This window comes from Hydra vulgaris, chromosome 09 (assembly GCF_038396675.1).
Source record: "Hydra vulgaris chromosome 09, alternate assembly HydraT2T_AEP".
In the NCBI taxonomy this organism is placed as follows: Eukaryota; Metazoa; Cnidaria; class Hydrozoa; order Anthoathecata; family Hydridae; genus Hydra; species Hydra vulgaris.
Window position 1 is genome coordinate 52,881,815 of NC_088928.1, and position 23,186 is coordinate 52,905,000.

Consider the following 23,186-nt stretch of genomic DNA (forward strand, 5'->3'; position numbering starts at 1 on the left):
ATCATAATGAATGGATTCAAAGACCTGTTCAAACCAAAAACATAATCCTTTATTTGGATAGGAATTTTACATAAGTGAAATAAGTTTACATGTATGCTTGATGAGAGCATGCACTTTCAGTGACACTCGCGGACCAAGTTTAGCATAAGTATCTTTGTATTCGTTAATGGTTGACTCATATTCAGGTAACAAACTAAACCAAGACATGAAACTTTAACAGGTTTTAAATATTTAAAAGAATTAACTATAGAAGTAATATGTTAATCTCTTTCCAGTTTGGAAGATTCTATTAATTCTTTTAACACATGCATACTTTTTAGCAGTTCTGAACAATCTCCAACTTTAAATTGATCATTGTGCAGCTTAGACCTTTGAAAACCTAAAATTTGGTTTCAATAGATTGCCAATAAGGTAGTCTCCATAGATTACAAATGTTTTTCAAGATTATTGTAAAATCTGTTTGCATTTCCACAAAGTAAATGAAGTTCCATTGAAGCAAGAATTTCAATAACTTTTATGTCATCAGACAGATCAACCAGTGGAAGGTTAAGGCAATCAATATAAGATGCAGCTGAAAGCTTGGATTTTTTAAAAATCTTTACAGAAGGCTTTGTAAGCATTAGCTAATGAACGGATACTTCCTAGAGTTCTAAGCTCACCATAATTTTCAAAATCTTGCACTTTTTCTTTGCTGTTACACCAAAGGCAAGGATGTGTTGATGCTGCACTTTCCAAAAAATATTGGCCAATTTTATATCAAATGCACAAAAAGTATTTTAAACTATTTAGCTTTAAAATAGTGATAATTTTCTCAAGATTTTAATGAGATTTAGCCACATTTTCTGTTTTAAGCAATAATAAATAGTTTGTTTACGCCACTATCTTTGTATTTTTCATTACCTTTTTCCTCCTCATAGCTAAAAAAAAATTTTTTGACATTATATTTTGTTTCGCCTCCAACATCAATGCCCACCTTTAAAATCTAATCTTTTGACAATTTTCTTTTCTTTATTACTGGCTCAACAAGTCCTTTAATGTTTTTACAATAAAACTGTCAAGTGTTTTTAAATTTGTTTATTTCTAAAATTAGGATTTTTTCCACTGGAAAAAGTGCTTTCGAAGAGCTTTTGTTTGTTCAACAATAATGGCTTTACCTCTAGCTGTAACCTTGATTTTATCACCCTCCTCCTCAACTTTTCCTCTAAATACTTTTGAGCATTGAACTCGGCACCTCGTCTTAATATCTTAGTATCAAAAGTAATTCACTTCCATGTTTTCAGTTTTTGTATTTGAAATATTTTATATAAATTTCTTCATTTCAAGTTTAAAATGAAAGGTTCGCCCTACCTTTGTCAAGTTCTTCTGTTAAATTTTTCTTCTCGTTGTGAGAGTGCAAGGGTGGGGTAATCCTTTTCCAATGACAACCCTACAACTTTTACATAATTTTTTTTCCAAGTGATGATGCCTTTATTCTTCCAACTTGATTCTCCTCTATTTTCAGATGATGTTTTTGAAGTAGTTGTAGTTCGAGCAATTTCACAAATGTCACAAACACAAAATGATTGGTTTCTGGCAAGTATACTTATTTTGACTTTTGAGAATTCATACAGTTTACTCAGAATAATTTTTTTTTCGTAAGAAATGTTTCCACTTGGGTGTGGTGCCGAATTTGAAATAGAAGTTCAGCTTTTAGTTAAATGAATTAAACGGTAACAATTAAACGGTTACAATTGCAAAATTTCATTTAACTTTTAGTTAAATTCAATAATGGATAACTTTTATCAATTTAAAAAATAACAATTTAAAATTATATGATATATTAAAAACTTGTTTTACAGAATCATTAACCTTCTTTAGGCACGAAATTTTATTTATTTATCACTTATCAAATTTTATTTATCGCTTTCAAAAAATCCTAAAAGTAAACCCAGGTGAACATTTTGCATAATATTCTTTACAGATTTTTTAAAATTAACGATCAAAATTTTTTAATGAAAGTTTTTTCCGTACTTTAGGTGATGTTCTTTAAAAACGTTTTATTTGTAAAGATTGCATTACTTGGTTTCTCGTTATTGCTGCATTTTTAGATTTTAGATTTTTGTTTTAGATTTGTTTTTGTCTTTCATTATGTTTTGAAATGGTTAACTACGAGCTTTTTGTTAAAAATTATTAATTTTGGTTTATAAAAAATGATTTTATCGAAAATGTACTTTGAATAAAGTTTGAATAAAAATACGTGAAAAAGTAACAGGGCCGACGACATCGGAGGAGATGGGAGGGGGAGGGGGAGTTGTTTACAATGTTATAATTCAAAATTTTCATCAATTGGATATTTTTTCTTTACCTAAGAAATTTCTAGATATAGCGAAATTTTTATAAAAATTGACGATCATGCCTCTTTATCTAGAAACCCGCATCGTCGGCCCTGATTAGTTTATATTATAATGTTATGTATGTTTTTAACAAAAAAGTTTGTCGTCCATGTTGTTATTTTATATATATATAATATAACTCAATTTTCTTTAATTGATGAAAACTTTTAACTATAATATTGTAAACATAATGATAATATACACAATATAAAAATTAGTTACACATAATATTATCATTATACTACTAATGTATACATTATGTGTATATTATCAATCAAAATATAGCTTTTAAAAAAAAACCAAAATTAGATTTTTAACAATAGCAAAAATTAAAAAAAAGTATTATTTTTTTTATAAATGGTAATACTTAATAATATTTTGTTGAAAAACGTTTAACCATTTTGATAGAAATAAAACTGTACAACTTTATTTTATACAAGATGACAATAGCATTCCATGCGAATGCAATAGATGATTTTAAACAGCAAGTAATTTATGTTGTTTACCGTCTTCGTGTACTTTGCGTTATAGTTGTCCCTAAGAATTTATTAATAATTTTCAATGGTCATGTCAAAGTTTTAATTTCATTTTGAAATAATCTTTTACTATCTTAGTTGTAGGTACATTGGTATTGTCTTGCTAAAAAACTTAATTTTCACGACCAATTACAAATACTTTACGTCGTAATAATACTTGAAAGAGTAGAAGATAACACTAGTCTTTGCCACTCTTCTTATAAGTTACGTAGACCTTTGCAAAATTTAACTGATTACACATGTGTTTTTTGGTTAATTGGGGGTTAAACATTAGAGTTTTTTGTACTGGAGGAAAAGATCATCATCTGGCAATAAAACGTTACAGTTTTATGGTCTAATAACGGTACTCCCGTTTGATGCTAATGACTTTTCCGAAATAAGTTGAACACCGCTGGACCTATTGCTTAATGCAAAAAGACGTCCGAAACATTTTTTTGTTCCATTTCTAAAAGACTATCAGCCAGTGGTAGATTGATGTTTAGCGTTGCAAGGGTAGAGCATGGGGGAAGGGGGGAGAAGTTAAAGAAAGTAAGTAGGAGCTGATAGAAGCTATGAGAGGTCACATTCACCCCTAGAAAAGCAAAACAGCCTAAAATGTAATTTAAAGTTAGTTAGAAGTTTATTTTAGAAAATATTTTATCACAATTATTTTCAAAAAGCATTTGATATTAATGCAATAAGCAACTATTAAGGAAAAAAAATTGCTATCCTATTAATTTGTACATATTGTTTTCTGTGAAATTTTAATAAAGCAAAACAAATTAAATAAACATGCGATTCTTAACATAATGAAATAAGTGTTAATAGAAAAAAATGTGAATTTTGTTAAAATAAATGCTAATCGAGACTGATTTTGGTTTGTTGTAGTTAATCACAAGATATTTGCAGATAGATTTTGATAATCTTTATCTGGCAAAACATTTCTCAGCAGTAGCAAATGTAACAGGCATAGCGAACTAGATTTATGAAAGTGTAAATGGTTTAGGGAGATCTACTTAAGGACCAGAGGACCAGAGCAGTTGACTTTTTAAGACCTGAATTCAACTAGAAGACGAATTGTGACAAAATGTGTACCTCGAAATAAACTAAAAGACAAATTTGGACTTCTAAACCGAGTTAAACAAAAAATTAGATTAGGAATTTAAAACCACATTTAACTGAAAGTCAAATTCAGACTAATAAATCAAATTTTATTGACTTAATTCTTTTTTTTATTGATAATATAATTTAAACATTAATTTATATAACGTGTATAAACTAATTTTTATATTATATGTATATTATCACTATGTTTATTATCTTAGTATATTATCAGTATTATGACTATGTTGTTAACTATGATTTTCATCAGTTAACGAAAATTAAAAAACTTAAAAACAAAAAAATAACCAAATGGAGACTAACTTTTTTGTCAAAAACATGCATAACATTTTAATATAAACTTATTACTTGCTTAATATAAACTACTTACTTTGAAAAATTTTGAACGTCAATTTTCTAAAGGAAAAAGTCCGTGAAGAATATTATGCTAAATATTCACCTGTTCTTACATTTAGGAATTTTTGAAAACTATAAATAAAATTTGATAAGTGATAAATAAACTAGATTTCGTGCTTAAAGAAGGTTAATGATTCTGTAAGACAAATTTATTTATAATATATCTCGAAGCTGAAAATTCTGCAGCAATTGTGGCAATTTAAATTTAGGCCATAAATCATCATATTTTATAACAAAAATACAAAATAGACTTTAAAAAAAGTGCCCCAAAATTCTGAAAATTCAAAGTTCATTCATTAAATTTCGTAGAATCCAACATGTGTTAATGGCTAGCAGACTGTACATCAAGACTAGAGACAGCGGTTGATAGCACAGGTCAAAAAAAAAAAAACTTTTTCTGGTGCCTAGCAAACAATTTTTTTTTTGCATTGCATTTCTTACTTTGATTTCAAATATGCAACTCATTTTTTACCATTACGTCAAGTTGTTAAGATATTTGGTTCAAATCTTTAGTATTTGAGGTAAAATTACTAATATTGTTAAAAACAAATTCTTCAAAAGTATGTCAACCTGGGTTTCAAAAGAAGCGTATTTTCATAGAGATTTTAGAAAACATAAACATTTTTTCTCAAAATGTCAAAAAGTACTTGAGAATCTAAAAAAATTTTAACACAATGTTTCTCAGCAATAATCTAAAAGTACTTATTTTATTTACAAGCGAATATCATTTTTTATAATCGTGAATTTTACCCCAAACGCTAAAGATTTGATTATAAATACCTTTACAACATGACGTGATAGTGAAAAATGAGTTTTTTGAAATTAAAATAAGAAATGCTATAAGCAAAACAAATTGTTTGCTCGACACCAAAAAAAGTTGTTGTTGACCTGTGTAGTATATCAATAATAATTATGTGCTCCATTTTTATGGTAATTAGACTTTTTCAAATATTTACAGTGCTGGGGAGACAAACTATACTCTGCTGTGTGACACATCTGCATAAAAATCATGAAATGAAAATCTTGAAATTTGAAAAGTTGTAGAAAAAAAGTTGCGTATGATATCAAAGAAAACAAAAATTTCAGTGATATTTTGATAATTTAATAAATTATCAAAATATCAATGCCTTTTACGAGTATTATTAAAAACTTTTCATAAAATTGTTATGAAAAGTTCTAAACTTAGATTTCTTTTCAATACCTTAGTTTTTAATAAAAAATACCGCCTTTTTTGTTAAACTGTTGAATTAGAATAATACTTTCGATTTGCTATAAGTGAGATCTACAAAACATTTAAATAAAATATTTAAATTTGACTTAAAATCAAATTTACATAAGATAGTATAAAAACGATTATAAAAACCAAGGTATTTTTATAATAAATAACTTTTTGATATGTTTATAATGTTTAACATAGATTGCAGCCGTGACGTAGTTGTTAGAGTTTTGGCCCAGAGGTACGAGGTTCGACACCAGCTCAGCTCAATAAGCAACATTGATTAGGAAGGAGGCGAGAACTTCCATGCTAAATGCTCTTCCGCGGTGCTCTGTGATAAGACCGTAAGGACTTCTGGGAGCACCTTAATAACTACAAAAAAAAATTATATAAATTACAAACACAAAAGTTGAAAAATATGGCAAGTTAAAACTTTTACCTCGTTAAGCAAAACAAACAAATACAAACGTTTTTAACAACATCTTGCACAAACTCAAATATTCAAAGATTTCAATTTTACTAAAACTTTCAACATCGTTATATGTTTTAAAAAGAGCTATTTTGATTAGATACCTTAGATACCTTGAAAAAATCGAAATATATTGTTTGAAACCTGGTAAAATAGCGTTTTTGATTTTTATTGAAATTTTCAAAAACTGCGTATTTTACAGATCTGTCCTTAAGTACATCGAATATGTATTGATTTTTTTCTTAATGTTTATAAAGTAAATAAATAATTATTTTGAATTTAACTATATTATAATTTTGGTGTGTGTGTGGATATGTTTGAGTGTGTGTGTAACATTTTACTCATTGTTTTTACAGTGGCTATTCCAAACAAAAAAATGTAAGCTCAGAGAAATCTATCAAATTGTTAAATGAGAAGCATTAGAACGTTAGAGTTTCTCTCAAGAAAAGTAAAGACGCAAAATTCGTAAAGAAAATGGCGATGAAGTCGAGAAGAAATTTATTAAGTTTCAATATGTGTATAGTTTGTACAAATACTATAACATAATTACAATGACAACAAACTTTGATTTATTTTCTGTGTGATTTTTTATTAAAGTTACTTTATTAATCAGGATCAATGTTTGGTTGTTATTTATGAGTATCAAAGTTTGTGCAAACTTATTTAGAAAAAAAAAATTTAATGCAATTGTTTTAATTATTTTTAAATAGTTAAAAATGCACGCGTTTAATTTTTAAATAAATAAAAAAAAAGTTGTTGCAATCAAAAAATTTGGTCTCAGACCACCGGTCTGAGACCAAATTTTTTTCACAGTAATCACATTGACAAAATATGGTTGAATTGTTATGTTAGGCGAAAATAACGGAGCAGTCATTAAATTACAGCTGCTAAAAGAATTTGTCGTTGATGCATTTACAGCTTACGAACGATAAAGTTAAAGCATGGAGAAGCAAATGATATTAGTTTGGCGGAACTGCGAAGATTATCTACACTGATTGGTGGGCAACCAGACAGAGCAGTTGCATGTGCCTTTGTTTCTGGGCTCCCTGAGGAAGTTTGAAGGATGCTAAGATCAAGTTCTTGTATGAATGATCTTAACTACTATAAAATTACTTGCACGAGCAAGAGCACTTATGATCGAAGAAACAAGGTCCAATAAAGGGTTTGGTTCCTCTCATGGCAGTGGTGCAGCGAAGCAAAGAGAAAGTACTACCAGTATTAGACTTCAGGGAATTGAACGCGTTTATTGAAGCATTCACTTCGAACTCAGATGTGTGTGCTGACAAACTTCGAGACTGGAGACGGTTTGGAGAAAATGTTTCAGCAATTATTTTATCTTCAGCTTACATACAGCTAAAAATTGATGAGAAACTTTTATCTCACCAAACTGTCGTATTCCGTGGACAAAGATTTTGTTTAACACGTTTGAGATTCGGACTAAACGTTGGGCCAGTCTAAAAAAATAAAATACCATTATCTGGAAAAAATGCTGAATGATATGGTAAAAAGAATACGGAATGACAATCCTGCTAAGGGAATTTGGAGTATTTATAGTAACGAGGCAACAATTTGAGTAGATGCTAGTTCAATAGCAATAGGCGTGGCTGTCGAGGTTGATGGCAATATAATCAAAGACGCTTGTTGGCTAAGAAAAGATAACACAACACGTACAAACATATCCGAACTTGCTGCAGTAATTAAATGACTAAATATGGGCCTTAACTGGAAAATGGAATTTTTGCACATTTGCACTGATTCGAAAGCCGTATTACATTGGGTTACCGACGCACTCAAGGGAAAATCTAGATTGAGGACAAAAGCTTCAAGCAAAATGCTGATAAGAAGAAGACTCTAGAATATTGCAAATAAAGTGGAAAAATACCAACTCAAAGTAGATATAAGGCTTATTGCTTCGGAGTTTAACTTGGCGGATGCCCTTACAAGAGTGTCCAATAGTTGGTTTAAATTGGTTGATAAACCCTCTGAAATGGCAGCAAGTGACATTACTAGTACTTCGCTATCCTCCAAAGAAATCAAGCACGTTCGTAGATCTACAGTACATTATGGCGTGACGAAGACATTGTACTTTGTTCGTAAAATCGACCCGTCAGTGAGCAAGGAAGAAGTAAAACAAGTGGTTGATAAATGCATAGCCTGTCAATCAATTGCAGAGCGTGCGTTAGCTCTCTTTGTTGATAATAAATCTACAAAAAATCAATACATCGATATTCAACAAACCTCTAAATTGCACAACGCTGACATTTACCCACCATACAACCGTTTGTTGGAGGCGAAGAAGCCATGTTATCCCAATGACATCAAAATAACTGAAATACCTGCCGAAGTTTTTTTAAAATCATTAGTGAACCACACAGTTCAAAGACTTTTGAGTGCACAGAGAGATGTTTTAAAAGCAAGGCAGCAGGATTTTGATCCCAAAAAACTAACTATTTTATTCAAGTGGGGTTGTGATGGTGCATCGGGTCATAGCCAATATTTGCAAGGTTTTGAAACGGACGATAGTGACGATTCGAGCATTTATTTTGTATCTATGGTTCCCCTTATATTAACTGCTTCGTTGGTAGGTGGGGCATGTGATTTAATTCAGTGGAATAATCCTGTACCTTCATCAACAAAATATTATCGTCTCATCAAAGTAACCTTTCACAAAGAAGCACCTGATTTTGTTATACAACAAGTTGATAACGTTAATAAAGAAATACAGGATCTGAGCCCCAGTAAGGTTATTGTGGAAGGAGTACAATTAAAAATACAATCGACGTTTTCACTAACGATGATCGATGGTAAAACTTGCAGCACTCTTTCCAATACAGCTGCTCAAAATTGTCATATTTGTGGTACATCACAAAAAATAATGAACAATCTAGAAGCAGTGCGAGCAAGACCGATAAATAAAAATGACTATCAAGCTTACATGCTTGGATTAAATGCACGGAATAAATCCTCAATATATCATACCGATTAGATATTAAAAAATTGAGAATTGAGAAAACACAAAAAGAACAGAAAAAAGAAAAAAGGTAGTACAAGAAAATTTGAGAAGAAAATTGAATATTTTGGTTGATGAACCAAAACAAGGCTGTGGCAAAAGCAATACAGGGAATGTGGCTCGTACTTTTTTTTACAACCCAGAGCTTGCCTCACAAGCTACAGGGGTAAATAAATCTCCTATAGAAAGATTAAAGTACAATTCTGCGTACCATTAGCTCGAGGTTTTCAATAAATATACCAGCATTTGAAAATTTTACTATGCAAACTGCTGATTTGTACATTCAAGAATACTCTTGGTACAAATGCCGCAAAGTGTACACAAAATTTTGATGCAAAGAAGCCTCGTTATAAAAGAAGCCACCCTACTAATTGGTACACTGTCAGAAGAGGCTCAGGAGCATAGAAATTAAGACACTCAAAATTACAGAGAGTTCCATGCAAGAAAATTTTCCAGAAAAGAAAATGTGGAAGACATGTTACATCTACTTCTTATAAGCTCTGACCCTTTAATCTCTTCTTTAAGGAGAGAAAAGCCAAAATCTAGTGAAAGTTTTCCACAATCAGTTTTAGCCTTACTAAGAGAAGCTGAAGACTTGTAGGCAAAAATTGTTTTCACATGTTATAAGAATGTAATAAAACATTGAAAAAAATTGGTTGCAGTGTTTTCTTTTTTTTAAACATTAAATTTAATACCTACTTTGCAAATACATTGTTATATTAATACTTCCAGGATTCTGGTTTAGGCGATTTTTTTACATATTGGTGATTTAGAAAAAAAAAGCTAAAATCGGTTTGATTGAAAATTACCTAAGGAATTCCAAGTTTTAATTCTATTACCTGAAGACAGTAAAAGTGCACCCTACTTACGACAATTGCCATGAAATTACTATCTTTACTACCATAACTTACCAAGGTCATTCTTGGATTGTTCATATGCAACAATATTTTACCTGTATACGAATTTTCAGTCCCTTATATTGTGGTGTAATACTTTTGCAGCCATAGATCGCCGGAAATGACCACTGTGGGCCGTCCCGAAGTGGTCTTCCATGAGGGAGGGGGGTGTATGTATTTTTTTGCCAACTAGAGACACCGAAAAAAAAGAAAAGGTCCTCAATATTTGCGATTAGCCAACTACAGTTCAAAACTTGCTCAATATGTTAACTCAAATGCTTATAAGACAGCTTTTGTGGGTGGGACACCCCCTACGCCCCCTCCCCTTAGGAACGGCTGTGACTAAAAGACGCGATGAAAAATAATTGATTAAAAAAACAACGACACCTACCTGTTTATTTGACGGTAACATCTTGCTTAAATTTATTTTGCAAAATTCAAAAGCTTTCTTGAGGTCCGAAAATATCAACTTTCTATTTTCAGAAGTAATTTTACTATGTATAATATTTAAAGGTTACTTGTTATTTATGTTTTATACTTCAAGACATCAAATCGTTAAAAATGTAAGATTTTATGATGAAATAATTAGCTCCAATTAATTAAAATTGCACGTTAATTATGTTTAGATTTATCATAATGGAATATTTAATTATGCAAAACTTTGAAGAAATAAAATGGTCCTATGTGGGGGAAGGCAATGAAAATATAATCGTGAAACCTGAAAATTCTAAGGTTGTTGCTAGATTAAGAAAAAAATTTAAAGACATGAATGAATTTAATTACTTGAGTGGAAAAAGTTCTAAAAAATTACCAAATATGTTTTCATTAAAGGATGAAAAAATGTTTTTAGATTTTGTTGTTCGCTTCCTAATAAACTCTTGTTATCTTGTTGACATAAAAATAATTGAAGTTTCAGAGTATTTTTTATTGCAGTTAAACAACAAAATAAAAAGTTATAGACCTTTAAATAGGTGGGAAAAAGATTTGGATTTGCAACACAGGTTTGTTCAGCTTCTACCTAATCTCTGTTTTACACCATCTGTAAAAATTGACTCAAAATGTATTTCAGTTGAAATTAAAACCAAATGTGGCTTTATGCCATACCATTATAATGTACACAGTTTAAAGAAAAAAGTATGTAGATTTTGTATTCAACAAGTTACAAAGTTTAACCTTGCAAAGACATCTCAAATTAGTAGTTATTGCCCATTAGATTTATTCAATAATTGTACATGTGGAGTTAGCAGTGCATTAAATTCTTTAATTATGACTCCACAGAATAACTTAGTGATAAGTATTGATGGAGAAAAAATAAATAACTTGCAGCAATTCAATGTCGGATCGATTTCTTCAAAAGAAATACTTGTTAGTGTAATAATAGCTATTTTGAAAAATGATTCATTTAAAGTTGAATTACTTATAAAAAATAATTGCAATAATGTGCAAGCATTTTGTGGAGGCAAAAAACATGATAAGCATTTAGAGTGTTGCCAGCCTATGGGTAAAGGAGGAATTCTAAATACATTACGTAGTTTGCAAATGCTAGATTGTATTGACATTGAAAATATACATGACTTATATAATCAATATTCATCACAGTATGCTTTTGATAATGATTTTTCTTCTGAAATTTGGACTAAAATTGTTCAAGATATTGTTAATGGTATAAAAAAAGTTAGCGATTTATCAATGATATACCAGTATCTTATTTCATCAACATTCAAAGATTGTAGCTTATTTATCACTTTTAAAAAAGTTTCTTTTTCAGACTGTGCTATAGGTTTATCTGTGGTGTTTCATGAAGAAACAGAAAGTTGGTATGAATATCAAATTAAGCTTGCAGATTTAGCACCAAGATCTGTGCATAATATACCTTTCTACTATAACTTAGATCAAGATCTTATTTCTAATTACATTAAGTTAACAAAGTTACAGGTGTAAAAAAAAAGAATTTCCATTTCATACTTAGTATCATTTTATTTTATTATATATATGATGGAATCAGTTATACTTTTTTGGAGTCCAAAAGAACGCCGACTTGATATCTTTTCATGGTATCTGGTGTCCATAAAGTCTAAACATGTTGTTTGACTTATTGTCTGCAATAAGAAAAAAAGAAATTTAATGACTTGAAACTTATTGTTTTTAATCCTTCACAGTTCTTTTTGCCATTATACCTAAGGACTTTGGGTTCAAAAATTGATTGTTCTCCTAACCTAAAAGTCCTAAGTTTTTCCTATTAGTAGTCCATAAACTTTTATTTTTTTAAGAGCTCCTGGATACCAAAAATTAGGAAGAAGTAATTTTTTTGTGACTTTCAAATGCGTAGTCCTTTTTAGGACTCTGCATCCCTACTTGTGTATGTTATTTAAAATATCTAAGTGCAACATATTTTCATTATAACAATATTTCCCCTATATTTTTTATATTTGAGAAACATAAACTAAAAATTGAGTAATAAGATGTCTTTAAGTTCAAAAAAATTCAATATGGGCTACTACTAACTTTATTGGATGGTGTTGATGTTGACCATGTGTAGCTGTGGTAATTATGTTACTCAAATTACATAAGATTATAGCCACACATGGCCCACATAAATGATATCCCATAAAATAAAAGTGACAAGCATTTAATGGCACATGTCTTACCCAACTTGTATTGTATGGACAATTTGCAGTTTACTTATTTACTGTAATTGGCTCTTTATTTTTTTTATATTTTTTGTAAGTTTTTTCTCTTAAATAAAATGCAAAAAAATTCATTCCTCATTACGATATACAAATCATTGTATATTGCAATAATATATTATATGATTTTATAATATTTTATTTACTTTATTATTAATCAATTATTTTAAATCCACTTTTAGTAATAACTATACAATTAGTTATAAATATAAGATATTGTTTTAACGGAAATGTCAATATACAATATTAGTTATAAATATAATATATTGTTTTAGCAAACTTTAGGCTTGGGTATGTTTATGTTCGTATAAAAGGAAAATGCTTTGAAAAATGTTGCTTTAAACTTTTGCTCTTTTAACCCAAAATGTGAGGGGGATAAATTAGTTTTAGAATTAGTATTTGTTTGTTATCAAGCTACCATCGGTACAAATTTTTGAAAAGCATTATTATTAGGTAGGTTTACACTCATATAAGTATAGACATACCTAAGTTTAAAGTTTGTTACATGTCTGATATTTTTATACCTCAAATACCAAGTATTTTCGTTTTTTTTCTCTACAGGGATGTCGCGATCTTTAGAGAGGGGGAAAAAAAAGAGAAAAGACAAAATTATTGAACTAAAGTTTAATATATGTTCTTTGATAAAACTGACCACAGAAACCCAGTTTCCCTAGAAAAATTATCCACCCGATAACCTTTTGAAAAATTGGCTTAAATAATCGATTATTAATCGATTATCGCGGAAGATATTTTGCTTTTTTTGTATTTTTTATTACTTGAACAAAACCATTTAAAATGTTTTTGTTTTAGTAATAAAAAATACAAAAAGGAGTTTTTGTATATCGAAATAATATGAATAATAAGAAAATAACAAATAATAAGAAAAAAACCTTGAAAAAAAAGTTTTTATTTTTTGAAGGCGGTAAGTTATTATACAAGGTTAAAATATCAGACAAGCTTTGTCACAATATGATAATTCATGCGGTAGTGGTGTAGTGGTAGAGCGCTTGTCTCATAAGCGAGAGGTTCCAAGTTCGATCCCCACCACGTCCCTGGTAGTACCTCGCTCAACTCGTTTCTCCGCGCAGCGACCTTGTTCGCATAGGTTCGTGTTTCGAAGTTTTAGAGTTGAGAAAAGGTTTTAACCAAAATAAAGTAGCCTCCTCTTCTGTAGTGGCCTTCTTGGCCTCGGGGATGTAAACTTGATAAAAAAAAAAAATGATCATCACGATACATTTGTTGTAAACATTAGAGTTAAACTCAGTGCCTAATGCAGCAACATTAGGCATTAATATTACTCCACCATCTCAGCTTGATAATCATAAAAACAAATATAGGAATTCAAAAACAAACAATTTCTGATAGATTTAATAGTAAACATTTTTTTCAATATTTTTGCTTCCAATAAGGCTGGAAGCAACCACTATTAGAGTTAGAAATTGCTGGAAGCGAAAGGATGAAGTTTATAGAGCAAGATAACGCTTGAAAAACGTTAAAAGATTGCAAATTATGTAGTTCAGGAAAGCAAGAAGAAGGATGCGAATTCCTAAGACCTGATACTCGAGGAAAAAAACTAGAGGAATAAGAGTTTTGGGAGCACTTTGGCACAGTCGCAAAAAAAGGATGAGACTTAATTGAATGACTAGTAACTCGAGAATGAATTTTAGTAGATGGCACAGGAGATGCTAGCTCTTTAGAGCTGTGCCCATTATAGTGTCCGTCGAAAATAGAAAGAGAAGCAACATTACGACGACGTGATAATGGTTGGAGGTTGGCTACAAGAGCAGGTCCAACTATGTTTACAATGCCTTTTTGCATTTTGTCTAAAAGAGAAAAGAAATCAATGGAAGATCCGCCCCTGATATGGCAATAGTATTCCAGATAAGGACGGATTTAAGATTTGTAGAGATAAAGAATTAAATCTGGAGTAAGAAATTGTCGAGCACGATAAAGAGATGCAACCTTAGCAGATGCTAATTTTGCAATGGATTTAATATACGGTTTCCAAGAAAGATCGGAAGTAAGAGTTAATCATAGAAGATAAAGGATAGATGACTCACCGAGTACATTACCGTTCATAAGTATAGGAAGATCTAAATTATTGCGATAACGATTGACTAGAAAAATTAGGTTTTATCTGAATTAAAGAGCGATAGCCTTAACCTCTCTACCTTTATCTAATGCACGATAAAACCTATCAGTTATTACTGTTAGCAAATCAGCTGTAGTACGAGAAAATCGAAATCCATATTGGTGATCAGAAAGACTATTTTAAGAATCTAGAAGTTATTAGATTCAAGATTTAAGATCAAGTGTTTATTAATTAAAGATTCACAAACCTTGCTTATGATAGGAAGAAGGCTAATGGGACGGTAGTTAGACGAGTCAGATCTCTCTTTAGATTTTTTGAAAATAGGGATAACAGATGCCACTTTCCTGCAGGCCGGAAAACAAGACTCTGATGGGCTTTTGTTAAATAGTTTTGAAAGTACAAACGGCAGCTCCGGAGAACACTTCTGCAAGACTATAACAGGTAAGTTGTCCTGACCACAAGCTGTAGAAGAGTCATACAAAAAACCAACAGCAATTGGAGATTGGTAACCACTTAAATTGTCAAGAAATTCCTATTATTGTGCATTTATCTGAAATTTTAAGACGAATGCATAATAATATAAGAAATAAATAGTTTCAAGCAAATTTTTTAATAATCAAATATAGTCATTTAAAAAATGAAATATACTCATTTAAAATTGCAGTTAATTTTCAAGTTATTATAGTTGTTCTTCTTTACAATGGCAATGTGCATACATCTTTCTATTTCTTATTCTGTCACGGTAAGAAAAAATCTATTATTAATATACAAAACCTGAAGGAAATTCTACTGTGAATCCGTTTTGATGAAAGAAAATCGAATATCTGTGCTGAATTCAAGGTAATTTTCATTTTGACCGGACTACATTTAGGATACTCAAGTTACTGTTGATTTCTTTGCCTATGCGATAATCAAAATTGTATTGATCTCTTCACAAGGAAAACTTAGTCACTGAGAATTTGAATGCAGCAAACATTCTGGGATAGAGATAACAAAGTTGTCACTAATTGCACTTAGCCTCTGTCATTTCACATTTAAGCAAAAAAAAAGAACTACTAAAAGTTTCGTGAAAATGGACATAGTAAGTCTGCAGGAAACAAAGTTGGATAAAACAGACACTTGCGGATCTCTTGCACTTGATGGTTACTTTATAAGCAGACGTGGTAGGAACTTTTCTGGTGGTGGGGGATTACATTTATATAAGAAAATCTTCGCTCAAAATTTTTAACTTTGTTTGAAGCAAAGATTAATTATCAGGGAATAGAAGCAACGGTAAGTTCAATTCGATTAAAAAAAACCTAAACGATCCATAGTTGTAATAGGAGTATATCGACCGCCAAATGCACCAGCAGACTGGTTTCTGAAATTTAACCAAATCATTGCTGAAATTAGTTCAACTAATCTAATCTGCATACTTGGTGACTTTAATACCGACTTGATGAAACTTACATTACATCCTGCAAAGTCGCTACATACTACCTTATTACTTGCAAATGCTTCAGTCAGATTGATTACCCTAACGAGAATTACTGTAACTTCTGCAGCTTGTTTAGACATTATTGCCATACCAGTAGAAATGTTGTGTACAAGCTACTGCGTGGGATCATTAGCCATCAGTGATCGTTTCCCAGTGGAAACAACTCTTAAAGTAGCAGTTAGTACAAAGCTTGAACCTATTGTCAAACGATCTTTCAATAAAGTTGACTTTGCGAAACTTAATTTGATGACAAGCTAAATAGTTATTAATAGCAGTAATAATTGTAACACATCTCTGGACACAATGCTAGACACATGGCATTCCTTTGGAATAAAAATATGTGACAACTTGATTCCACTCAAACAGTATTCTTTTAGACAAAACAAGCCAAAATGGATGAATAAAGAAATTAAAAAAATGGTTTACATCCGTAAGAATATAGCAAAAAAACTAATTAACAACTGTAACAATAAAGAACTTATAACTAAATTACAAGGATTAAAAAAATTAAAAGTATTATCGAGATGGCAGTTAAAAAACACGGAAAAAACTTTCTCAATCAATATGACTCTCGGAACGCTTGGGCATTCATAAGGGATGTAGTTTTTTTTCCCAAAAAAAAGAAAAGACGGTCATAGATTTGAATACCCTAAACTCCTATTTAGAGAATTCTATGAGAGCTTCCAAAATGCCTTTGTTGAACTTAATTCCAAGTTGCAACATTAAAGATTCATTCTAGTGCAATTCTCTTATCTGCATCACCATCACAGTTAAAGAAACTAGATATAGTTCAAAAAATTGCTTCACGAATTATTTGCGGAGTAAATCGAGATGCTCATTCAGCCCATTTTCCTTATAAATTAAAACTGGGCTTGTAAAATGATAGAAGAGGAAAGCATGTAGCTGAACTTTTTTGTTTTATTATAACTAGAGATTATCCTTCAGCCTTTTACAACCTATTTGGAGATCGTACCGAGGGGGAAACTCATAAAGAAATCCACTCACAATGAGCAAACAATTTAAGTAAGATTTTGTTGGTAAAAATAGTCAGTTACCTGTTTTTGAGAGTATACATGAATAAAAAGACTTATGAGACAATCATAAATTTTGAAGTGACACTAACCGTTTTGAAAGACTCCAACCCAAATAAGTCTACTAGTGTTAACAACATTGTTACAAAGGCACTCAAAGAATGCGCCACTAAAATGACTTAGAATCTTAATTTACTTTACAATAAAGCATTGTCTGAAAGCTCTATATTTACAGATGAAAACCAGTCACACGTCACACCGTTATTTAAAGGAAGTTGTCTCGATACCGCCAACTACAGACCAGTGTCAATCACATCAGTTTCATGTAAAACAATAAATAAGATTATCAGAGAACTTACAGCTAAATATATCAACAAAACGGGCTGCCTCTTACATAACCAACATAGATTTATGTCCAAAAAAAAAATGCATGTCTAACTTATTGGAAAGTGTTGACTACAATAGAAGGCTAAAAGAAGTTTAATTAATATTGCATTTTTAGGCTTTGCGGAAGCGTTTGATAAGGGTCATCGGCAATGTTCTTAAATGGATTGGGTAATTTTTGATTAGTAGAAAGCTAAGAATTGTTTTGGATGAACATTGCTAAGAATTGTTTTGATGATTGGAACAATGTTTTAAGTGGATTTCTATATGAGTCTGTACTTGGTCCAACATTGTTCATCATCTATATAAATGACATAGCGGATAAATTGAAATCATTTCATAAAATCCATGCTGACGACATTAAACTGTTAAAAGAAAAAAGAGCTGATTTTTACGATGATTATTGTCTAATTCTACAAAACGATTTAAATATTGTCTTATAATAGTCAATGAAGTTGCTAATGGAGTAAAGTCTCACCAAGTGTAAAATTATGCACCATGGATGTGGAAATATTAATCATGAATATAAAATGAATGATGAAAATACAACACTAACTCTTGAGGGAACAGTAATCGAGAGAGACATAGGTCTCTATATATACAACTATTCAAGGGAATCAACATGTACAGGTTGCAACTCGTAAAGCAAAAAAAAAGACTTAAACTATTGAAAAAAATATTTAGATGCGAAGCTTTAGAATAAACTTCACGTATTGGTTAACATAGCATGACGTATTTTATGCCGCATCTGGAATTTGCTGTACCAGTATGGTTTCCTTACTTATTATTAAGTTGACATCAAAGAAATCAAATTAATTTAGCATGAAACAACAAAATGATACCTCATGATTTATTAGGATTATTATATGATGAGATGTGTCGGCGTCTTGGTATTACTACTTTGAAAACTCGCAGTCTACGAGGCAAGTTAATTTTACTGTTCAAACTAGAAAACAGTTTGGAGATCATTAGTTGACATAATCCACCAATTCTTAGATCACTATCCTACATCCTAGTGCGTGAATTCACATATAACAATTCTCATAATTTCAGCACATATCGTATTGTCAATGATTGGAATAGCTTGGCAATTATATGCAAAATGGCTCCGTTGGTTATTGCGTTTATGAATAGAACTGACATCTATTTTTTTTTATACATCTTCTATTAGTCCAACTTTTACTGAAGATGAGCTGAATGTCTATTAGTTAATTCGTGCTTTAGCAAATAATAACTTATTATATTTTATTTGTTATAAACTTAAACTTTAATTAAACAAAAGCAATAAATTTTTCTAATTTTTCTATTTTTGATTTCGACATATTTGCTACGAAATAATAAATGAATTCTTTACTTAGAATTTATATTTTTACAAACCCCTCTAAATGTTTGTATAATTTAACTCTACATTTAAAAATTTTAATAGAGTTTTCCACAAAGAGAAATGTTTATTTTATTCATCTTTTATTCTTTTTATTACATTTTACAAGATCAATATTAAAATTACAAATATAATAATAATAATAATAATAATAATAACAGCAATAATAGCAATAATAATAATAATAGTAATGATATATATATATATATATATATATATATATATATATATATATATATATATATATATATATGTATATATATATATATACATATATATACATATATATATATAAAGGTTATTAATAAATAAAAAAATGCGGGGACTCAAAGAAGACCTTAAAGCCTTGTCGCGGAGAACTTCCTACATTTATCTTGTAAATATATTCTAAACTGTTAAAGTTTGCAAGATATTACAAGATAAATTATTTGTTAAGAAAATAAAAATTTTTCCTTAAAAGTATATATACTTGAAGATAATAAATAATAAAGGAAAAAAAAAGTTATATATCTATTTAAATTTACAATTACATAATTACAGCGTGTGAAATAGCAACATTTTCCAACACGATTTACTTGCTGCCCTTGTGTAGTTTAAATAGAATTCCGTTATAAATACACGATGCGACGTATCTATGATGTATGTTGATAATGGTTGTTCATGATAAATATATAAGGTTTATAAATTCTTGTATAAGTAGAGAGTAAAAGAAGGATTGCTTAAAATAATTAAAAGTTTATAATTAAACCATCAACTGTAAAAACGAGTTTTTCAAGTTTCACTCTAAAGAAAAGTAGTTACTAGGGACGGACTGGGGGCTACGGGGTCTCAGATACTTGTTGGTCCAAGGGGCTCGCCAGCCACCTGCTTGTGCAATTTTAGTTTGCTTTAATTTTTTATTTTTTTAATTTAACCACAATTAATAATTGTAAACTGGAAAAAGAAAAAATCTATTTTTTATTACCAGTTTGAATGTACCAATTATACTAATGTAGAAACAACGTTATAAAAACGTTTTAATTACAAACATTACCGTAAAGTATTTTTTAGCTAAACTTATTACGGTGAAGTCAAATGAAAAATTTAAATAAAAAAAACTTGAGTTAATAGTATTTTTTATGAAACATGCTACTACGTTTTTGTTTATAGTTTTTTAGATTTATTATTTCTGACCTATTGGTGGAGTTTTTGGTTTCTTAAAAAAAAATGTTGAAACGTTTTTATATTACTGTTGAAGCGTGTGTATTAGGGTGATTACTTTTTGATTTTTTTCTCAAACATTATTTTCTGTTGCACAAATGAACGAACTTTTGCCTTTTACTTACTAAAATGACATTTATTCCATTAAAATATTGAAAAAGGTCACGCACAAACACTTTGAAATGTTATTTATGTAGGCAGTTTAGCATTTTATGTAATTGTATTAACTATATATATATATATATATATATATATATATATATATATATATATATATATATATATATATATATATATATATATATATATATATATATATATATATATATATATATATATATTTAAACAACTTTAAAAAGTATTCTACACAATAGAGTGCTCAATGTTCTTAAAAGAACAGAGCAATTATATATTAGTAGAAAATCACTTAACAAAAATTTTTTCCATTTAACACTGTGTTTCATCAACAAAGATATCTGATGAATCTTTGTTGATGTTGAGGTGTTCAAAGCGGGTAGTTGAGTTAATTTTAATTTGGTGTTATCATTATTATTGCCTTATTTTAATTATTGCGCATTCTCTATAGTATAAGTTTAAGAGATCCTTGTATTATTTGGTAAGTTACATTTAACTCTTTCGCAAATAATAATTGAGCATATAATATTTTATTAGTGTCTGCCTTTTTCATTTTCTATAATCGTTATTTGCTTCTTTTGAAATAAAATATATTAACAATAACAGTTCAATTGAAAACTTAATAACAGTTTCTTTAATTTGTTACGTAATTAACATTGACGTTAAGGCCTTCCCAATTTCAGTTGCTGAATAGAAGACAACATCTCGTTCAAGAAGAGCTCTTCTAACACGGAAAAGAACAAGGAAACCTGGACAAAGAACTTAATCCAGTTTTAAGCCCCATCAAAAAGAGGCAATGTAGCAATTTATGAAGCACCCTTGAGCGAACGGAGTCGCATGCCCCTGAAAAACCACGTCCATTGGACGCTTCAAATTTCTTGAATCCACTGCCAAAGAACGGAGAGAAAGGATCAGTTTAATTGCTGTAGAGTTTAAAGACCTATTGAGCAAAATGCTGAACTTTCCGCAGCAGCAGTGGTGTGCCGCCAGCTTTCTGGTGAGGGCATTGAAATCTTAACCCCGTGTCAATCACCAATCCACAAGACTATCTACACGAGAGCTGCTCAGGTAAAGAAATACCTGGTGAGCACACTTCATCTGTAGAAGTGGAGCATAAACTTTGACGGCAAACATATTGAGGGCTTTGAATATCAGGCCGTGGTTCTCAAGAATGAATCTAAAGAAATTAAGTTGACTGCTCTAAAATTGGAAGATAAGAAAGCTCAAACAATCGCAGAAGGACTCAAGAATGTGTTAGAGGAGTTCAACCTGTGGGGATCAGTTGTGATGATTGTTGCCAACACAACAAACGTGAATACCGGCAAGAAGATAGGCGTTGTTGTTCCGCTACAACAATTGTTCGAAGAGAAAGGTCACCCCAAGCCCAAGTTTATCAGTTCCCTGCACCATGTGCTGACCGCGTTCTTTGCGTTGTCATAGACAATGAGCTCCATGGGTTGACTAAATTACTAAACATCGAGTATTTCTTTGTGAAGGATTTGATGAGCAGTTACGATAAATTGAAAGCAGCCTTCAGCAACGGTAAAACTGAGATTAAGGAAACATGCGGCTGGAGAGATGACATAAAGTACCACCTCACTCGTGTCTTCCGCCACTTAATTGAGAGGAATGAGATCCCCTTCGTGAATTTCAAACAGATCCCAAACATCAGCAAAGCACACTGGAACTCTCGTGCCATTCTAGCCCTTCTTGCGTTTATTCTGATGTCAGAAATCCAGATCAGGTTGCGTAAAATCTGTTCATTAATTTCTTACTCATGGGCTGACTATTGGTTCAGCAGTCAATTATTTCGCGTGGAAGATTTTGAAGAATTATCTAAAGTTCTGAATGATTACCCAAAAGCTTTCAATTGCTTGAAAACCCACTGGAAGATAGATGACTCTCCAATCAACAATGCCCGAAGCAACCAGTGCTGCGAGCGTGCCATCAAAGTTATGCAAAAATTGCACGACTCCTGCCGCAACAAGGACAACCTCCCACTGAAATTCATCCTCTCTAATGACATTATTATGAATATTTGACTTCCTTGTGCGTTTGATGATCCTATATAATGTTGTATGCATATGACTCTATAGCTTGTGTTTAATTTTGTATCTGCTTACAGTGATTTCAAAAATTTGGCCAAAAAGCTAATAAATAAAATTTGTAAAATCATTTTGTACGTGAGGCTTTTTTATCAAATTGCCTTGAATATAATATTTTATTTAATCTTAAATGAAAGCTCATCAAGTTATGATACAGGAAAACAAAGTTGTATAAAAGTCATCATTTTTTAAATTCATCTGAAATACTGAAAGGAAAAATAGTTTTTTATATACTCAAGAGGAAAATAGTTTTTGATTCTTTTGACTTTCCAATCTAAGATGAATCATCCATCGGAATCATCATTCCATCGGAATGATGATTTAGAAGGAGAGTCAGAAGAATCCAAAATAATTTTGGTGCCTTATTTAAAACAGAAAGAACAACTTCAGATTCAGACTCATAAGCTGTTAGTGATGTAGCTAGATTTGAAGCGTCTCATCTTTCGAGTTACTCAGCTATTAATTTGCGGCATTTTATTGAAGACAAAACTATTACTTGCTCTATTTTAGATTTGGACTGAACGTTGACTCTACCATTGTGCAGATATATGAGGATCTCACTTATATTTATACGCCATTTTTAGCATTTTCAACTTTTAACGAGCGACATTGTTAGCATTAAAAAAAAATTGTTCCATCTAGTTTCAACAAATCTTTGCAAGATATTGTTTTTTGTTGGTGGTTGTCTGAACTTTACT

General features: G+C 30.6%; 2 protein-coding genes across 2 annotated transcripts; one reads left to right on the forward strand and one right to left on the reverse strand.

Moving 5' to 3' along the window:
- The first annotated feature begins 10,477 nt into the window (after nt 1-10,477).
- On the forward strand, nt 10,478-12,131 carry LOC101237508 (inositol-pentakisphosphate 2-kinase). Its single transcript, XM_065806040.1, has one exon. It carries the CDS (start codon nt 10,615-10,617, stop codon nt 11,935-11,937), a length of 1,323 nt encoding a protein of 440 aa, XP_065662112.1. The 5' UTR covers nt 10,478-10,614; the 3' UTR covers nt 11,938-12,131.
- A 1,938-nt stretch (nt 12,132-14,069) lies between these two features.
- LOC136085573 (uncharacterized) lies at nt 14,070-14,501 on the reverse strand. The gene has a single exon (XM_065806894.1). It carries the CDS (start codon nt 14,499-14,501, stop codon nt 14,070-14,072), a length of 432 nt encoding a protein of 143 aa, XP_065662966.1.
- Between the last annotated feature and the right edge of the window lie 8,685 nt (nt 14,502-23,186).

What these genes read in the sequence shown, in the direction of transcription:
- LOC101237508 (XM_065806040.1), top strand. Translation starts at nt 10,615, where the DNA reads ATGTTTAGATTTATCATAATGGAATATTTAATTATGCAAAACTTTGAA.
- LOC136085573 (XM_065806894.1), bottom strand. Translation starts at nt 14,501, where the DNA reads ATGCAAAAAGGCATTGTAAACATAGTTGGACCTGCTCTTGTAGCCAAC.